The sequence below is a fragment of the Schistocerca americana genome, chromosome 3, assembly GCF_021461395.2.
Source record: "Schistocerca americana isolate TAMUIC-IGC-003095 chromosome 3, iqSchAmer2.1, whole genome shotgun sequence".
Taxonomy (NCBI): Eukaryota; Metazoa; Arthropoda; class Insecta; order Orthoptera; family Acrididae; genus Schistocerca; species Schistocerca americana.
This window is the reverse complement of record NC_060121.1, coordinates 525,670,037-525,686,207: the sequence shown is the minus strand read 5'-3', so window position 1 is coordinate 525,686,207 and position 16,171 is coordinate 525,670,037. Positions and strand designations below refer to the sequence as shown.

Sequence of the window (16,171 nt, the reverse complement as noted above, 5' to 3'; positions counted from 1 at the left end):
ATTTTAGTTAAACTTTGTTACACTTCTTATGTAATTATTTCATGACAAAGTCTTGAATAAAAAAAGTATTAGAAGAACATCACTTCTAATTTTTATTGTTCTGAAACTTTAAAACATACTCAAATTACATAGACAACTAGCTCTACCTGAAATCACAAAAAAATTTGTTGTCATTGTCATTAACCTGTCTGCTGAAGATTTTACTTGAAATTTCAAGTCTCACAATCTGTCTCAGTTTATTAGGCATCAAATTTTTTTAAGTTTTTAGTTTGTGGGCCATTCGACCAACTTTTCATTTTTTATTGACATAATCTCCTGAACTGTGGTGCTCATCAAATTCAGCAACATTTTTATGTTGTTGATAGATTTTGTGGTCTGAAGCTTAGAGAAAACCAATACTAAATACAATGCACTATTCTCACGCACTAACCACAATTGACTGGTATCAGTGAAATAGAGCACAAAATTTCTACAGAAACCAGAAACCTATGTATTGTAAACAACCTCTCCCAGTCTTGGCAAAACCCGCATCTATGAAATGCATAATTCATTTGTGGTGCTGAAAGCGTAAACCACATGCATTAAGTAGAAAAGCATAAGGCATAGTGTGGGGTAAATGCAAGATGTGAAGATGTTTGTACATGCCAAGCATCACCAGTCAGTCAATAAGCAGCACACAAGTGTCAGATGTGTTGCAGTACTGGAGGCAGACAATTCAAACACTTCCTGGAATAATGATTTCACTTATATATTCTAGGATAACATTACACCTTTTTCATATGTTTTAAAAAAATTTTGCTTTCTGCAGTGGTTGATTTATATCTTCTTTTATTTTACACACATCAAAAAAAGTTTTGCATCACCTTGGTTCTGAGAGTTCTGGAACCTGTACAGAGAATTGGAATAGAGATCAACATAAACATCATTTCCGCCCTTTTTATTGCTCATGAAAACCACACATTGCATGTTGTACTGCCATGCAGCGAGACATTCAGAGGTGGTGGTCCAGATTGCTGTACACACTGGTACCTCAAATACCTAGTAGCACGTCCTTTTGCATTGATGCATGTCTGTATTCGTCGTGGCATACTATCCACATGTTCATCAAGGCACTGTTGGTCCAGATTGTCCCGTTGCTCGACAGCAATTTGGTGGGTCAAGTTGTCCATAAACAGCCCTTTTCAGTCTATCCCAGGCATGTTCAATAGGGTTCATGTCTGGAGAACATGCTGGCCACTCTAGTCCAGCGATGTTGTTATCCTGAAGGAAATCATTCACAAGATGTGCATGATGGGGTGTGAATTGATATCCACGAAGAGGAATGCCTCACCAATATGCTGCTGATATGGTTGCAGGGTGGCATTCACTTATCGTACAGTAGTTATGGCACCTTCTATGACCACTAGCAGCATACATCAGTCCACAGAATGCCACCCCAAAACAGCAGAGAACCTCCACCTTGCTGCATTCACTGGACAGTGTGTCTAAGAAGTTCAGCCTGACCAAGTTGCCTCCAAACATGTCTCTGACGATTGTCTGGTTGAAGGCATATGCAGTACCCATCAGTGAAGAGAATGTGATGCCAATCCTGAGTGGTCCATTTGGCATGTTGTTGGGCCCATCTGTACCACGCTGCATGGTGTCGTGGTTGCAGAGATGGGCCTCACCATGGAAGTTGGGGGTGAAGTTGCACATCATGCAGCCTATTGTACACAGTTTGAGTCATAACACAGCGTCCTGTGGCTGCACATAAAGCATTCCTCAGAGCCATAATCCATAGGCAGTGGTCATCCTCTGACAGAGGCTTCATCAAAAATTGTGTTTTACTTGAAATCTTGTTATACTTGGACCCACCGCCTTTTAGCTATAGTATAACCAAAAAACTCATTAATTACTCTTGTTCCTTATGATTCTAGCCCCACATATTGTGGGGAACTGTGGCAAATATCCTGGCTAGACACAATAATACGCTGTGACACAGAACACTTATCATATATAACTTTTGTACACTCTACTATGGATGAATTTGTGCTGCTTCTGCTTTGGAAATCAAACCATGTGTCACCAAGAAAGTTTCTTGTAAGACAATAACCAATTCTATGATGCTTCAAAAATGAGATAAAAGAGAAGCCAGTCTTTACATTTTCATGTTGTCTGCTTATCCTTTCTTTAGTACCCACATCATTCTTGAATGCTGTAGGTATTTTGGAAAGCTATCAGAGCTAAATTACTCATTTAATATTTTAGGCAGGGGTAAGTACTGGACATTTACATTATGAAACTGGTAGTATCAAATTACCTAGCCAAACCCTTACAATAATTTCAGCTTTCATGGCACAAGGCAATACTTACAGAGTGTGAAATTTTACAAAATAAAACACACCTAACACAAAATAGCAATATTGACTAATAATTCCATCGCCCTGTCAATTTTTCATACTATCATTATTGTATAGATCTTGCTCTTTGCAAAATATGATTTACAGTTAGTTGCCTTAAAATAAATATTTCACTATGCACTGTGCAAAGAAAGACTAGATTGGTATAAATTGCATAAAAGAATGAAAAAGAATACTTTATTTGTTCTTTGACTTGAACTAAATAATTGGTTCTAAAAGTGTAACAACATTGTTTAGTCACTTCTATATTGGAACCTCTGTATTGGAACCTGTGCAATAACTGCTTGATAGAGAAGCCAGGTGTTAACAGAATATTGCTTGCAGGTTGGAAACTGGCTATGTATATACACCGGAAGGTGATATTCATCCAGTTGAATGGTGTGACCTGAAACTATATCAGCATGGGGAATGTGGTACTCCACCTGTGGACCATGCATTTTCATTTAAAGCAGGTAATAATTTGATGTTAATGAATTATTTCAAACAAGTAGCAACATGTATGGCTCATAAATTTTGAACTATTGAATAATCTTTCTTTCTAAAAGACAACTGCATTCACTCTCAATGGACAGCTGTAGTTGGCATAGTGTTAAGTCATTTGTTAAGTAAAATGGAAATGATCCATTACAGTAATGATCTGATAGGACAGAGGAATATGAATATGAACATAGAGTACGAACAAATATTGTATTATGCCCTATGTTCCAGAGACAACTTGAAGGATCAAAAAATCTTTCAAATGGAACGCTATAGGAAACTTTGCAAGATAAACAACTACTTTCCTGCTTCTTAGTTTTTGAGTCAAATTTATCTTTAAATTAGTATGAGTAGAAGTAGAATACTTTATTATGATTAACAGTTCTTAGTAATTATGCTGTTTAAACTGATGATGGAAAGTATTTTATGATATCAAAAAATAGTTATAGGGAAGACAATCCTCCACTCAGCTTTAAGAAAAAGTTAGGTATGCACATAAAAAAGAATAATAGTAACTTAGGTTTGATACTTATCACTATCAGTCTCTTCCTTCGAGTATATCTGTGCTGTAATCATATAATTCCCAACTAAACAAGTTTATGATGTACACTTTTAGTACATTGGCAAGTAATATGCTATTTAATCTTGAGTCATTAAAAGGGAGACTTCTTAATTTTGGATTTATTGATCTCATAATGTATATGATGTGAACCACTTGATCGAAGTACGAGTTGCAGACAGGTGCAACAAAAAGACTATGAAACAAGCTACCTTTTGGCCAAAAAGACCTCCTTCCAAATTAGACAAAACCGAAATGCATCTCACACATATATTACCACAGTTTCTGGCTGCTGAGGCCAGACTGTGAGCATCTGCACAAGATGGCAGAAGCAACCTGGATGGGGGCAGGATGGGGGTGGGATAGCAGGGTAGAGTTGTGGGATGGTAAAGTGCTGCTTTTGGGAGCATACAGGGATGAGGTGGAGAGAGGGTGGACCAGCTAGTGCAGTCAAGAAGTTATATGAATGGCAGGTGCGGGAAGGGGGGGCGGCAGTGGAAAAGGTGAGAATTAAAAATGCTGTGGATGTATTAGTGGAACAGAAGGCTGTGTACTGAGGGAGTGAGAACATGGAAGGGAATAGGTGGGTGAAGAACAATAATTAACGAAAGTTGTGGCTCAGAGGGTCATAAAAACTGTAGAACATATCACAGGGAGAGTTCCCACCTGCACAATTCAGGAAAGCTGCTTTTGGTAGGAAGGATGCTGGTGTCACAGCCTGTTAAGCACTCATTAAAATGAAGAACATTATGTTGGGCGACGTGTTCAGTAACTGGGTAGTCCAAATGTTTCTTGGTCACAGTTTGTTGGTGGCCATTCATGTGAACGGACAGTTTGTTGGTTGTCATGCCCACATAGAATGTAGCACAGTGACTGCACCTTAGCTTATAGAAGACATGACTGGCTTCACAGGTAGCCCTGCCTTTGATGGGTTAGGTGACTAGACAGGAGTAGGTGATGGTGGGAGGATGTATGGGACAGGTCTTGCATCTAGGTCTATTACAGGGATGTGAGCCATGAGGCAAGGGTTTGGAAGCAGGGGTTGTGTAGGGTTGGGCAAGGATATTGTGTAGGTTCACTTGGTGCTGGAATACCAATGTGAGGAGGTGGCAAGAGTAGTGGGTATGACATTCCTCATGGCATACAGAATCTAGAACCTAAATAGACCCGAAACACAGTTATGAGCCTTTCCTCCAAAAGCCTTAGCTCCACAGAAATATCAGTCCATTCCAAAGGCCTCACCTTTTGCTCCACTTCTAAATTCAGTCAATCACGACTTGTTAAAGACCCTCTCTCCTTCATCCAGTCCCTGCAGTGTAGACTTTTTTCACCACCAACCCTGACACTCACACTCCACCAAAGGAACCTGCCTGACTCAATTCACTCCTGCATCCAACCATCATCCACCCCCACTGCCCCAAAATCACCCTCTGTTAACTTCCCAGATTTTTTTAACCTTGAACTCTGCCTCATCATCATTCCCAAAAATCTCTCAAAATGGAAGATAACCTAATATCTGCAGAAAGAACTGTAATTCACCATCTAAAAACTGACCACAATCTTGTAATCCTACCGGCTGACAGAGGCTCTACCACGATTGTGTTGAACCAAAAAGATTACCCGGCATAAGGACTCCACTAGCTGACAGACTCATCCTACAAACTCACCCACATTGAGCTCATTCCAGAAATCTAGCAGGATATCCAGTCTCTCCCCAAATCCTTAGGCCCATCCCAGAATCTCTCCCCAGAGTCTATCTCTCTCCTCACCCCTACCACTCCCCACACTCCATCCTTCTATATGCTTCCTGGAGTTCATAAATCCAACCAGTCAGGACACCCAATTATGGTCAGTTATTATGATCCTACTGAGAGAAGCTCTAGTCTGACAGACCTACACCTTCAGCCTATTACCTGCAACCTGCCCTCCTATATAAAAGATACTGATAATTTCCTCCTCTGACTCTTCACAGTTCCTGTTCCTTTATTACATGGTACCCTGCTTGTCACTATTGATGCCAACTCCCTTTACACTAACATCCCTAGTGCCCATGGTCTTTGGTGCTATTGAACACTACCTTCCCCAATGCCCAATGGATTCCAAACCTACAACCTCCTTCCTGGTCACCACCAACTATATTTATTTATTTATTTTTATTTATTTATTTATTTCTTGTTCCGTAGATCCAGTTAGTGAGTCAATCACAAGGATATGGAATGTGTCAAATTGTACAGGTTTCAATTTAAACTTACAATAAATACAAGGGCAATTCAATGGCAAATTGTACATAGTTTAAGTAAGACATACTATAAATACAGTAACAGATACAATGTCAGCTAGATAACATAACTACCATTTGACAGAAAAAGGAGTTTCAAATAAAGGTTAAAGATAAGAGCACAAAGTTAAATCAGATATTAGGCCTACAAGAGTAAATACATGTACAGCCAATCTATTGTTACAAAAAGTGCGCTAATGCCCAAATGCACAATAAAATCAATTGAACTACTTCTAGACACAATAAGTTTAGTGATGGTATACATTTTCTTTCAGGTATTCATCCACAGTATAATAAGATTTCTCTGTCAGGTAATCTTTGAGAACTTGTTTAAATTTTGGCAGTTCTGTATGAACACATTTGATATGTAGTGGTAAAGCATTGAACAGCTTAATGCTGGAGTAGTAAACTCCTTTTTGTACCAGAGTGAGACGTTTCATTTCTAAATGTAGATTGTTTTTGTTTCTGGTGTTATAACCATGGAATTTACTGTTTTCTTGGTAGATGGAATAATTTTTGCACACAAAGGTCAGCAAGGAAAAAATATACTGTGAGGCAGTTGTTAGGATACCTATCTTCCGAAACAAGTGCCTGCAAGAGTGTCTTTGATGGACCCCACACATTATTCTGATTGCTTTTTTTTTGGATGGTGAAAACTTTCTTTGCAAGTGGTTGGTTCCCCCAGAATATGATAGCATATGACATCAGTGAGTGGAAGTAGCCAAAGTAGGCAACCTTAATAGTGTCAACTTCAGCCACTGAAGAAATTACCCGTAATGCAAATGTTGCCGAGCTAAGTTTTTTACATAGATGAAGAATGGGAACTGACCAATTACATTTACTGTCTATGTAAGCACCCAGGAATTTTGTGTCTTCAACTTTCTGTATCGGTTGATCTCTACATTTTATGTTAATTTCATCGGGATTACTTTGTGATGTATGGAACCTCATATAATGAGTTTTATCTGCATTGAGCGAGAGACCATTTGAGGAGAACCAATTTAAGATGTCATTAAAAACAGTATTTGTAGTTTTTTTCAAGATCATGATCAATCAAATCGTCAATTAGAATTGTGGTATTATCGGCAAACAGGGTAAATTTGCTGTTTGTCTCAGAACAATTATTTATCCTTTGAAAAGATCACCTACAAACAAATCTGGGGTATGGCAGCAGGCACCCGCATGGCACCATCTTAGTCCAAGGTATTCATGGACCTCCTAAAGGAATCCTTTCTAACCACCCAGAATCCCAAATGCCTCACCTGGTTCAGATTCACTGATGGCATCTTCATGATCTGGATCAAGCGTGAGGACACACTGTCCATATTCTTCCAGAACCTCAACATCATCTCACCCATTCGCTTCACCTAGTCCTCCTCAACCCAACAAGCCACATCCCTTGATGGTGACCTCCAGCTCAAAGGTGGTTACATCAGTACTTCCATCCACATCAAACCTACCAACCACCACCAATATCTCTGCTGTAACAGCTGCCACCCATTCCATATCAAAGAAGTCCCTTCCATACAGCGCAGCTACCTAGGGTCTTCGCATCTGCAGTGATGAGCAGTCCCTCTTGAAATATACCAAGCACCTCATTGAGGTCTTCACAGACCACAATTACCCTCACAACCTTGTACAGAAACAGAACTCCCATCACCACTCACCTCCCGAAGTCCCATCATCTGGCCACAGAGGAGTATTCCCCTCCTGATTCAGTACTGCTCAGCTCTGGAGCAACTGAATTACACTCTCCACCATGGTTTCAACTACCTCTCATCATGCTCTGAAATGAGGAATGTCCTACCCACTATCCTTCCCACCCCCCTCACAGTGGTATTCCACCACCCACTGAACCTACACAATATCCTTGTCCATCCTACACAACCCCTGCTCCCAACCACTTGCCTCATGGCTCACATCCCCGTAATAGACATAGATGCAAGACCTGTCCTATATGTCCTTCCACCACCACCACCACCACCACCACCACCTACTCCTGTCCGGTCACAAGCATCACCTATCCCACCAAAGCCAGGGCTACCTGTGAACCCAGTCACACACAGCACAGTGGTTGCAACTATTTAAACACAGCCATGCATAACCCAAGTACCTAAAATATGAGTAACCACTGGCAAAGGCACAACAGGTTCGCTCATATGAACTGCTGTGGCGTGCCTTGAGATCTGCATTCAGCAGTGCTCACTGTACTACAAATTCATCTTACCTCATAAGAACTGGGCAGCCAATTAGCTTGCCTAAATATGCATAATGTTATACTACCAACAGCAACTTTTCTGAATTGCACAGGTGGAAACTATTCCTGCAGTATATCCTATGTTCCTGTAACCCTCTGGCATCAACATTTGTTAGTGATTGTCCTTCACCACCTATCCTCTACCCTGTTCTCACACCAGCACTGCACAGCCCTCTGTTCCATGTACACATACACATCCCAATCCTTTTACTTCTCTTTTTTTCTGCTGCTGCTCCCCCCCCCCCCCCCCCTCTACCTGCCCCTCCTGGCTGCATCTAGCTGCCCTATCCTCTCTCCACCTCATCCCTGAATGCTCCATAAGCAGCACTTTATCACCCTCCACCCCTATCCCGCTATCCCCCTCCCCCCATCTTCCCAATACCAAGATTGCTCCTCCCATCATGTGCAGCTGCTTGCAGTCTGGCCTTGGCAGCCAGAGATAGCAATCATGGGAGTGTGAGCACTGTGTGTGTGTGGAGGGTGGGGGGTGTCTTTTTTTTTTCCTTCGGGAGAAGGCCTTTTTGGCCAGAAACTAACTCTATCCTAATAATAATATAGTTTTATTATATAAAACTGATGCTAATACTAAGTTACAACTTGCCAAAATTATCATTTCTTCCTCCATGAATTCTTGTACTGAAAAGTAGCATTTCTCTCTCTGAATTTACTGCAGCAGGCTTATTTTTAGATAATCTGCCTTCATATTATGTAAGTTTTAGTGTATTAAATTATTATATTTTTTCATCCTTCTATACTATAGAATCTGTGCACACAATGTCAACTGGTATGTGATAATCATAAAACTTTCTCTCTCTCTGAAGACTATACCACACCTATTGACAGACTGGTAGAGACTGCGATATGCTATATTTAGGTACAGCACTTGCGTCAGCATAGTTTTCTGATGTTTGCATTGCAATTGTGAAACTGTTTAATTTATCTGATAGGGAGTTAATATGTTTCTTCCAATATAACTTTTTGTTTGCCTTTAGTCCAACGAATTACATCGTAACTTCTTCCATAAGTTGACTGTTAAGCTGTATTATGAGCTCTACACACATTTGTTCTATGGACATAGAATTAAAATCATCTTAGTTGTACTTCACATTTCATAAAATACATTTCAGATACTACCATTGTATTTAATATTATACAGGGGCAAAAAAAAAAAAAAAAAAAAAAAAAAAAAAAAAAAAAAAAAAAAAAAAAAAAACATTATGTCTAGACTGACTATTAAAGGAAGGAAGGAATATGGAGTCAAACATCCCATCAACATCAATGCCATTATGGAGGCAGCCTTAAGTCAAGATGGACAAAGATTGTGAAGAAAACATTGTAGTGCCTCCATTCACATCAAACCTATCAACTACCAACAATAATTTCACTTTGACTGCTGTCACCTGTTCCATACAAAGAAGACGCTTCCATAAACCCTAGCTATCTGTGGTCGCTGCATCTATAGTGCTGAGCAGCTCCTCTCCAAATATGCCGAGGGTTTCACTGAGGCCCTGACAGACCAAAATTACTTTACCACCCTTGTCTAGAAATATACCTTCCATGCCTTGTCCTACCACCTCTTACATACCCATCTCGGGCCTCAAAGGAGCACCTCTCTCATAACTCAGCACCACCCAAGACTGGAACAACTGAATCACATTCTCCATCAGGCCTTTGACTACCTCTCATCACACTCCAAAATGAGGAGTACTCTTCCCACCCTCCCACAGTGGTGTTCTACCACCCACGAGACCTATACAATACCCTTGCCTGTTCTTATTCCATCTCTCCTCCTAACCCATTGCCTCACGCCTCGTATCCCTGCAATAGACCTAGAAGCAAGGCCTGCTCCATACATCCTCCCACTATCACCTACAACATTCCTGTCTCAGACATCTCTTACCCCATCAAAGGCAGGGCTACCTATGAAAGCAGCTATTTGATTCACAAAGTGAACTTCAACCAGTGTGCCACTTTCTAGATGGACATGAAAACTAACAAGCCATCTTTCACACGCCACCACCAAACTATGGCCAAAAACAGCTGAACCATCCATTTTTTGCTGAATATGCTGCCCAACACAATGTGCTTCACTTTGATGACTGCTTCACAGCCTATGCCTTCTGGATTCTTACTACCACCACCAGCTTTTCTGAATTGCACAGATGGGAACTCTCCCTATAACATACCCTTTGATTCTGTAACCCACCCTGGCCTCAAAATTTGCTAGTCCCCCTCCCCCACCCACCCAATCCCTTCCCTGCTCTCACTCCAGCACTACACACTCCTATCCCACCATTGCTCCCATCAGTCTTTTACCCTTCACTGTTTCTCTCCTCTCCCTCCCACCACCCATTCCCAAGGACAGATCACAACACTGCACCTAGTAGCACCATCCTGTCCACACCATGTCCTTGCACACTCACACATGCATCACAGCACCTTCCCCCATCCCTACCCTGCTATCCCTTTCCCTCTTCACCTCATGCCTCATCCTTACCCACACCACGCACCCCAGCAGATTGCTATTCATGACAGATGCAGAAACAGTTGAAATCAGGCGCTCCTGTGACCAGAGACAGTAATATGTTTGAGAGTTGTACTTGTGTGAGTGAAAGATGGACCTTGTCCAAAAGTTTCATATTTTAGCAGTAATTTTCATTATACCTGTCTGTGACTCCATGTCTCCTGTGAGTAGCAGTCTATCCTTTCCATGTTGTTTTTAAACTGGTTGTGGCCTTAGATTATGATAGAATATCTTTGTCATTAGTCAACACCCACTGAAATAGTCATAATCAGTTTTACATTACAAATTGTACTGATCAGCAGAAGTTAGATGTAAAATATGGATGAGTTTACCAAGTAAATGTATGCATTTAATGGATACAACAGTAAATATTACAAAAACTAAAGTACTTCTACACCATGAACACTGATACATCTGCTGAAGATTCCCCTACAACATATACCATTTCTCAGTTTACAGTATTTGCAAATGCCTTTCAAACTTCTCTCTCACAGACAATGGCAATTTGTTGTACAGCTTCAAGCCAGTATAGATGTAGTTGTTTTGACATTTGTACCCAATCTGGTGCACTCTATGTTTAGGTTCTTTTCATTTCTGGTATCATGATTATGGGTAGTGCTTCTTTGGGGTAAGCTCTGTGAGTGATTTTTTTTTTTTTTAATTGCGAGAAAGCAGACTTTAATATATTAACTTAGCTGAAAAATAGCCAACATGATTCCCAATTTGTATTATCCCTGATTGTCCTGGTGCTTTCTTTTCCCACACGAGCACTGTCTATGTACTAGGTGAGTTGCTCTAAATAATATTTCCATAGACCAAAACCCCCGGGTTCCACTGTCACACACAATACAGCATGTACTGTGGGCTGTTGCCTATCCAGGCTGGACAATAACACTATGGGAGTTGTCAGCTTAATATCCTACAGCCACTATGATAACATAAAGTGTCAGCTTTGCTGCTAGAGGTGTGAGAATTAGTACTTCCATTGGTGGTATTGTTTCTTCTCCCACTAGTCACTATGCCCACTGATTGTCACAGCAGTATTCTATTCATCTACATTTGCATCTACATCCATACACCGCAAGCCACCTGACGGTGTGTGGCGGAGGGTAACCTGAGTACCTCTATCGGTTCTCCCTTCTATTCCAGTCTCGTATTGTTCGTGGAAAGAAGGATTGTCGGTATGCTTCTGTGTGGGCTCTAATCTCTCTGATCTTATCCTCATGGTCTCTTTGCGAGATATACGTAGGAGGGAGCAATATACTGCTTGACTCTTCGGTGAAGGTATGTCCTCAAAACTTAAACAAAAGCCCGTAACGAGCTACTGAGCGTCTTTCCTGCAGAGTCTTCCACTGGAGTTTATCTATCATCTCCGTAACGCTTTCGTAATTACTAAATGATCCTGTAATGAAGTGCGCTGATCTCCGTTGGATCTTCTCTATCTCTTCTATCAACCCTATCTGGTAGGGATCCCACATTGCTGAGCAGTATTCAAGCAGTGGGCGAACAAGCGTACTGTAACCTACTTCCTTTGTTTTTGGATTGCATTTCCTTAGGATTCTTCCAATGAATCTCAGTCTGGCATCTGCTTTACCAACGATCAACTTTATATGATCATTCCATTTTAAATCACTCCTAATGTGTACTCCCAGATAATTTATGGAATTAACTGCTTCTAGTTGCTGACCTGCTATTTTGTAGCTAAATGATAAGGGATCTATCTTTCTATGTATTCACAGCACATTACACTTGTCTACATTGAGATTCAATTGCCATTCCCTGCACCATGCGTCAATTCGCTGCAGATCCTCCTGCATTTCAGTACAATTTTCCATTGTTACAACCTCTCGATACACCACAGCATCATCTGCAAAAAGCCTCAGTGAACTTCCGATGTCATCCACCAGGTCATTTATGTATATTGTGAATAGCAACGGTCCTATGACACTCCCCTGCAGTACACCTGAAATCACTCTTACTTCGGAAGACTTCTCTCCAATGTGAATGACATGCTGCGTTCTGTTATCTAGGAACTCTTCAATCCAATCACACAATTGGTCTGATAGTCCATATGCTCTTACTTTGTTTATTAAACGACTGTGGGGAACTGTATCGAATGCCTTGCGGAAGTCAAGAAACATGGCATCTGCCTGTGAACCCGTGCCTATGGCCCTCTGAGTCTCATGGACGAATAGCGCGAGCTGGGTTTCACACGACCGTCTTTATCGAAACCCATGCTGATTCCTACAGAGTAGATTTCTAGTCTCCAGAAAAGTCATTATACTCAAACATAATACGTGTTCCAAAATTCTACAACTGATCGACATTAGAGATATAGGTCTATAGTTCTGCACATCTGTTCGACGTCCCTTCTTGAAAACAGGGATGACCTGTGCCCTTTTCCAATCCTTTGGAACGCTACGCTCTTCTAGAGACCTACAGTACACCGCTGCAAGAATGGGGGCAAGTTCCCTCGCGTACTGTGTGTAAAATCGAACTGGTATCCCATCAGGTCCAGCGGCCTTTCCTCTTTTGAGTAATTTTAATTGTTTCTCTTTCCCTCTGTGTCTATTTCAATATCTACCATTTTGTCATCTGTGCGACAATCTAGAGAAGGAACTACAGTGCAGTCTTCCTCTGTGAAACAGCTTTGGAAAAAGACATTTAGTATTTCGGCCTTTAGTCTGTCATCCTCTGTTTCAGTACCATTTTGGTCACAGAGTGTCTGGACATTTTGTTTTGATTCACCTACCGCTTTGACATAAGACCAAAATTTCTTAGGATTTTCTGCCAAGTCAGTACATAGAACTTTACTTTCGAATTCATTGAACGCCTCTCGCATAGCCCTCCTCACACTACACTTTGCTTCGCGTAATTTTTGTTTGTCTGCGAGGCTTTTGCTATGTTTATGTTTGCTGTGAAGTTCCCTTTGCTTCCGCAGCAGTTTTCTAACTCGGTTGTTGTACCACGGTGGCTCTTTTCCATCTCTTACGATCTTGCTTGGCACATACTCATCTAACGCATATTGTACGATGGTTTTGAACTTTGTCCACTGATCCTCAACACTATCTGTACTTGAGACAAAACTTTAGTGTTGAGCCATCAGGTACTCCGTAATCTGCTTTTTGTCACTTTTTCTAAACAGAAAAATCTTCCTACCCTTTTTAATATTCCTATTTACGGCTGAAATCATCGATGCCGTAACCTCTTTATGATCGCTGATTCCCTGTTCTGCGTTAACTGTTTCAAATAGTTCAGGTCTGTTTGTCACCAGAAGGTCTAATATGTTATCGCCACAAGTCGGTTCTCTGTTTAACTGCTCAAGGTAGTTTTCAGATAAAGCACTTAAAAAAATTTTACTGGATTCTTTGTCCCCACCAACCATTATGAACATTTGAACATTTGAGTCTCCCAGTCTGTATCCGGCAAATTAAAATCTCCACCCAGAACTATAACATGGTGGGGAAATCTACTCAAAATATTTTCCAAATTTTCCTTCAGGTGCTCAGCCACAACAGCTGCTGAGCCAGGGGGCCTATAGAGACATCCAATTACCATGTTTGAGCCTGCTTTAACCATGACCTTCACCTAAATCATTTCACATTTCGGATCTCCGTCAATTTCCTTCGATACTATTGCACTTCTTATCGCTATAAACACGCCTCCCCCTTCACTGTCCAGCCTGTCTCTGCAGTATACATTCCAATCTGAGTTTAGTATTTCATTACTGTTTACGTCTGGTTTCGGGCCTAGGGAGGGAATTCTCTAACCTAAAAAACCCCCATGTGCACTCCACACGTACTCTGCTACCCTTGTAGTCGCTTCCGGTGTGTAGTGCATGCCTGACCTATTCAGGGGGACCCTACATTTCTCCACTCGATAGCAGAGGTCGAGAAATTTGCACCCCAGATCTCCGCAGAATCATCTGAGCCTCTGGTTTAAGCCTTCCACTCGGCTGCAAACCAGAGGACCGCGATCAGTTCTGGGAACGATACTACAAATCGTTGCCGACATGAGCAACAATTTGCAGTCGGGTACACCCAGTGCTCTCTATCGCCGCCGGTAGGGCCCCCTCCACATCTCGGATGAGACCCCCCGGCAGGCTGCTATAAAGTACACTGCTTTGCCAACCAGAGCCAGTTCACATCTGGCACTGAACTGTCAGTCCCTCAATTCAAGTTCCTTGCACCAGTGCAGTCCTCCACTTGAAGTCACACCTGAGTCTTCCTCCACATCTTATCCAAGTTCTCCATCCCAGCCAACAATGTCTTCACTCCAAGTCGTATCCAAGTCTTCACTCTGCACCACATCCAATTTCTCCATACTGGCTGATGATGCCTTCACTCTCAGACACATCCAGAATTTTCACTCCACTTCTTGTCCAAGTTCTCCACACTGGGCTCAGTTTCGGGCACACACATGGCCCATCTCTATGCAACTCACTGCCACTCCCAGATGAAGCTGGCCATACTGCAGCCCATTCAGTGTAGCACATCTCTTCATGTTGTCCACAACAGGTACACTACATCCTGCCAGCTATAGGCTTTGCCTCACCAACACCTCTCTTCAGTACTGTCCTTGAGTCCTAACATTCTTCACCAATATAGCTTTGCCAACATTGCCATTGTCAGGACTCTGACAGTTCTACAAGAATTGACTGAAAAGTAATGCCTCCACCTTCGTAACTCTTCAACAGTTGGCAGCATTGGTATGTGGCAGGTACTGGCTTGTTCCGAAGCGTCTTCTCTATGGCTCCAGTTGGCGGAAAGCCTTAGCATTGAACAGTTGTGTTGTTAACAGTGTAAAGTGTGGAACCCTGTGCAGATGGTCATTCAATGCGATTTAAGGAATGTGCAGTAATTGAAATCTTGATAGCAGAAGGTGTCACCCAAAAGGAGATTCATCAGAGATTGAAAGTAGTTTATGGTGACTGTGTTGATGGGAGTTCTGTGTGTCGTTTGGTGAGTACGTTTAAAGATGTTGAGGCGGGACCACCTGACCTGCATGACAAACAAAGAGTTGGATGTTCTGTGACAGCAACCACCGAGTTTCATGAGCAAAATGTTGACAGATTGATTCAGGATGATCGTCGTATCACTCAAGAGAGGAATTGCAAGCACAATTGGCATTTCACAAGAACGTGTCGGTCACATTATTGCTTTGCTTGTCTATCGGAAGATCTGTGTACAATAGGTACCCCGGATGCTGACTCCTGAAATGAAAGCGCACACACCTCAAATTTGCCAGGAACTCCTCTCGCTTTATAGGAATGAAGGTGACGCCTTTCCCCATTCAATTGTGACAGGAGATGAAACGTGGGTGCAGCATTATGACCCAGAGACCATACATCAGTCTATGGAATATTGACACAAATACGCCAGAGAAAGAAATTCAAGACACAGCCCTCAGCTGGAAAAATCATTGCCACAGTGTTCTGGGATGCAGATGGTGTTATCCATGTCGATTTCCTTGATTGTGGAACAACAATAAATTCAGAGCTCTACATCACAATGCTGCAGACTCTGAGACAATGGCTAACAAGGGTCCGAAAGGGAAAGGAAAGTGTTTTGTTGCAGCATGACAATGCCAAACCACACACTTCACGTGACACCACAGCAGAACTTCAGAGACTGAATCTCACCATCATACTGAATCCTCCATACAGTCCAGATTTAGC

At 41.7% G+C, this 16,171-nt stretch overlaps 1 protein-coding gene across 1 annotated transcript in view; it reads left to right on the top strand.

Moving 5' to 3' along the window:
• LOC124607017 overlaps positions 1 to 16,171 on the top strand; it is a 231,844-nt gene that overhangs the window by 163,876 nt on the left and 51,797 nt on the right. Inside the window, exon 8 of the mRNA XM_047139176.1 lies at positions 2,724 to 2,851. Within this exon, the coding sequence (XP_046995132.1) occupies positions 2,724 to 2,851 (128 nt within the window). The remainder of the gene's footprint in view (positions 1 to 2,723; positions 2,852 to 16,171) is intronic.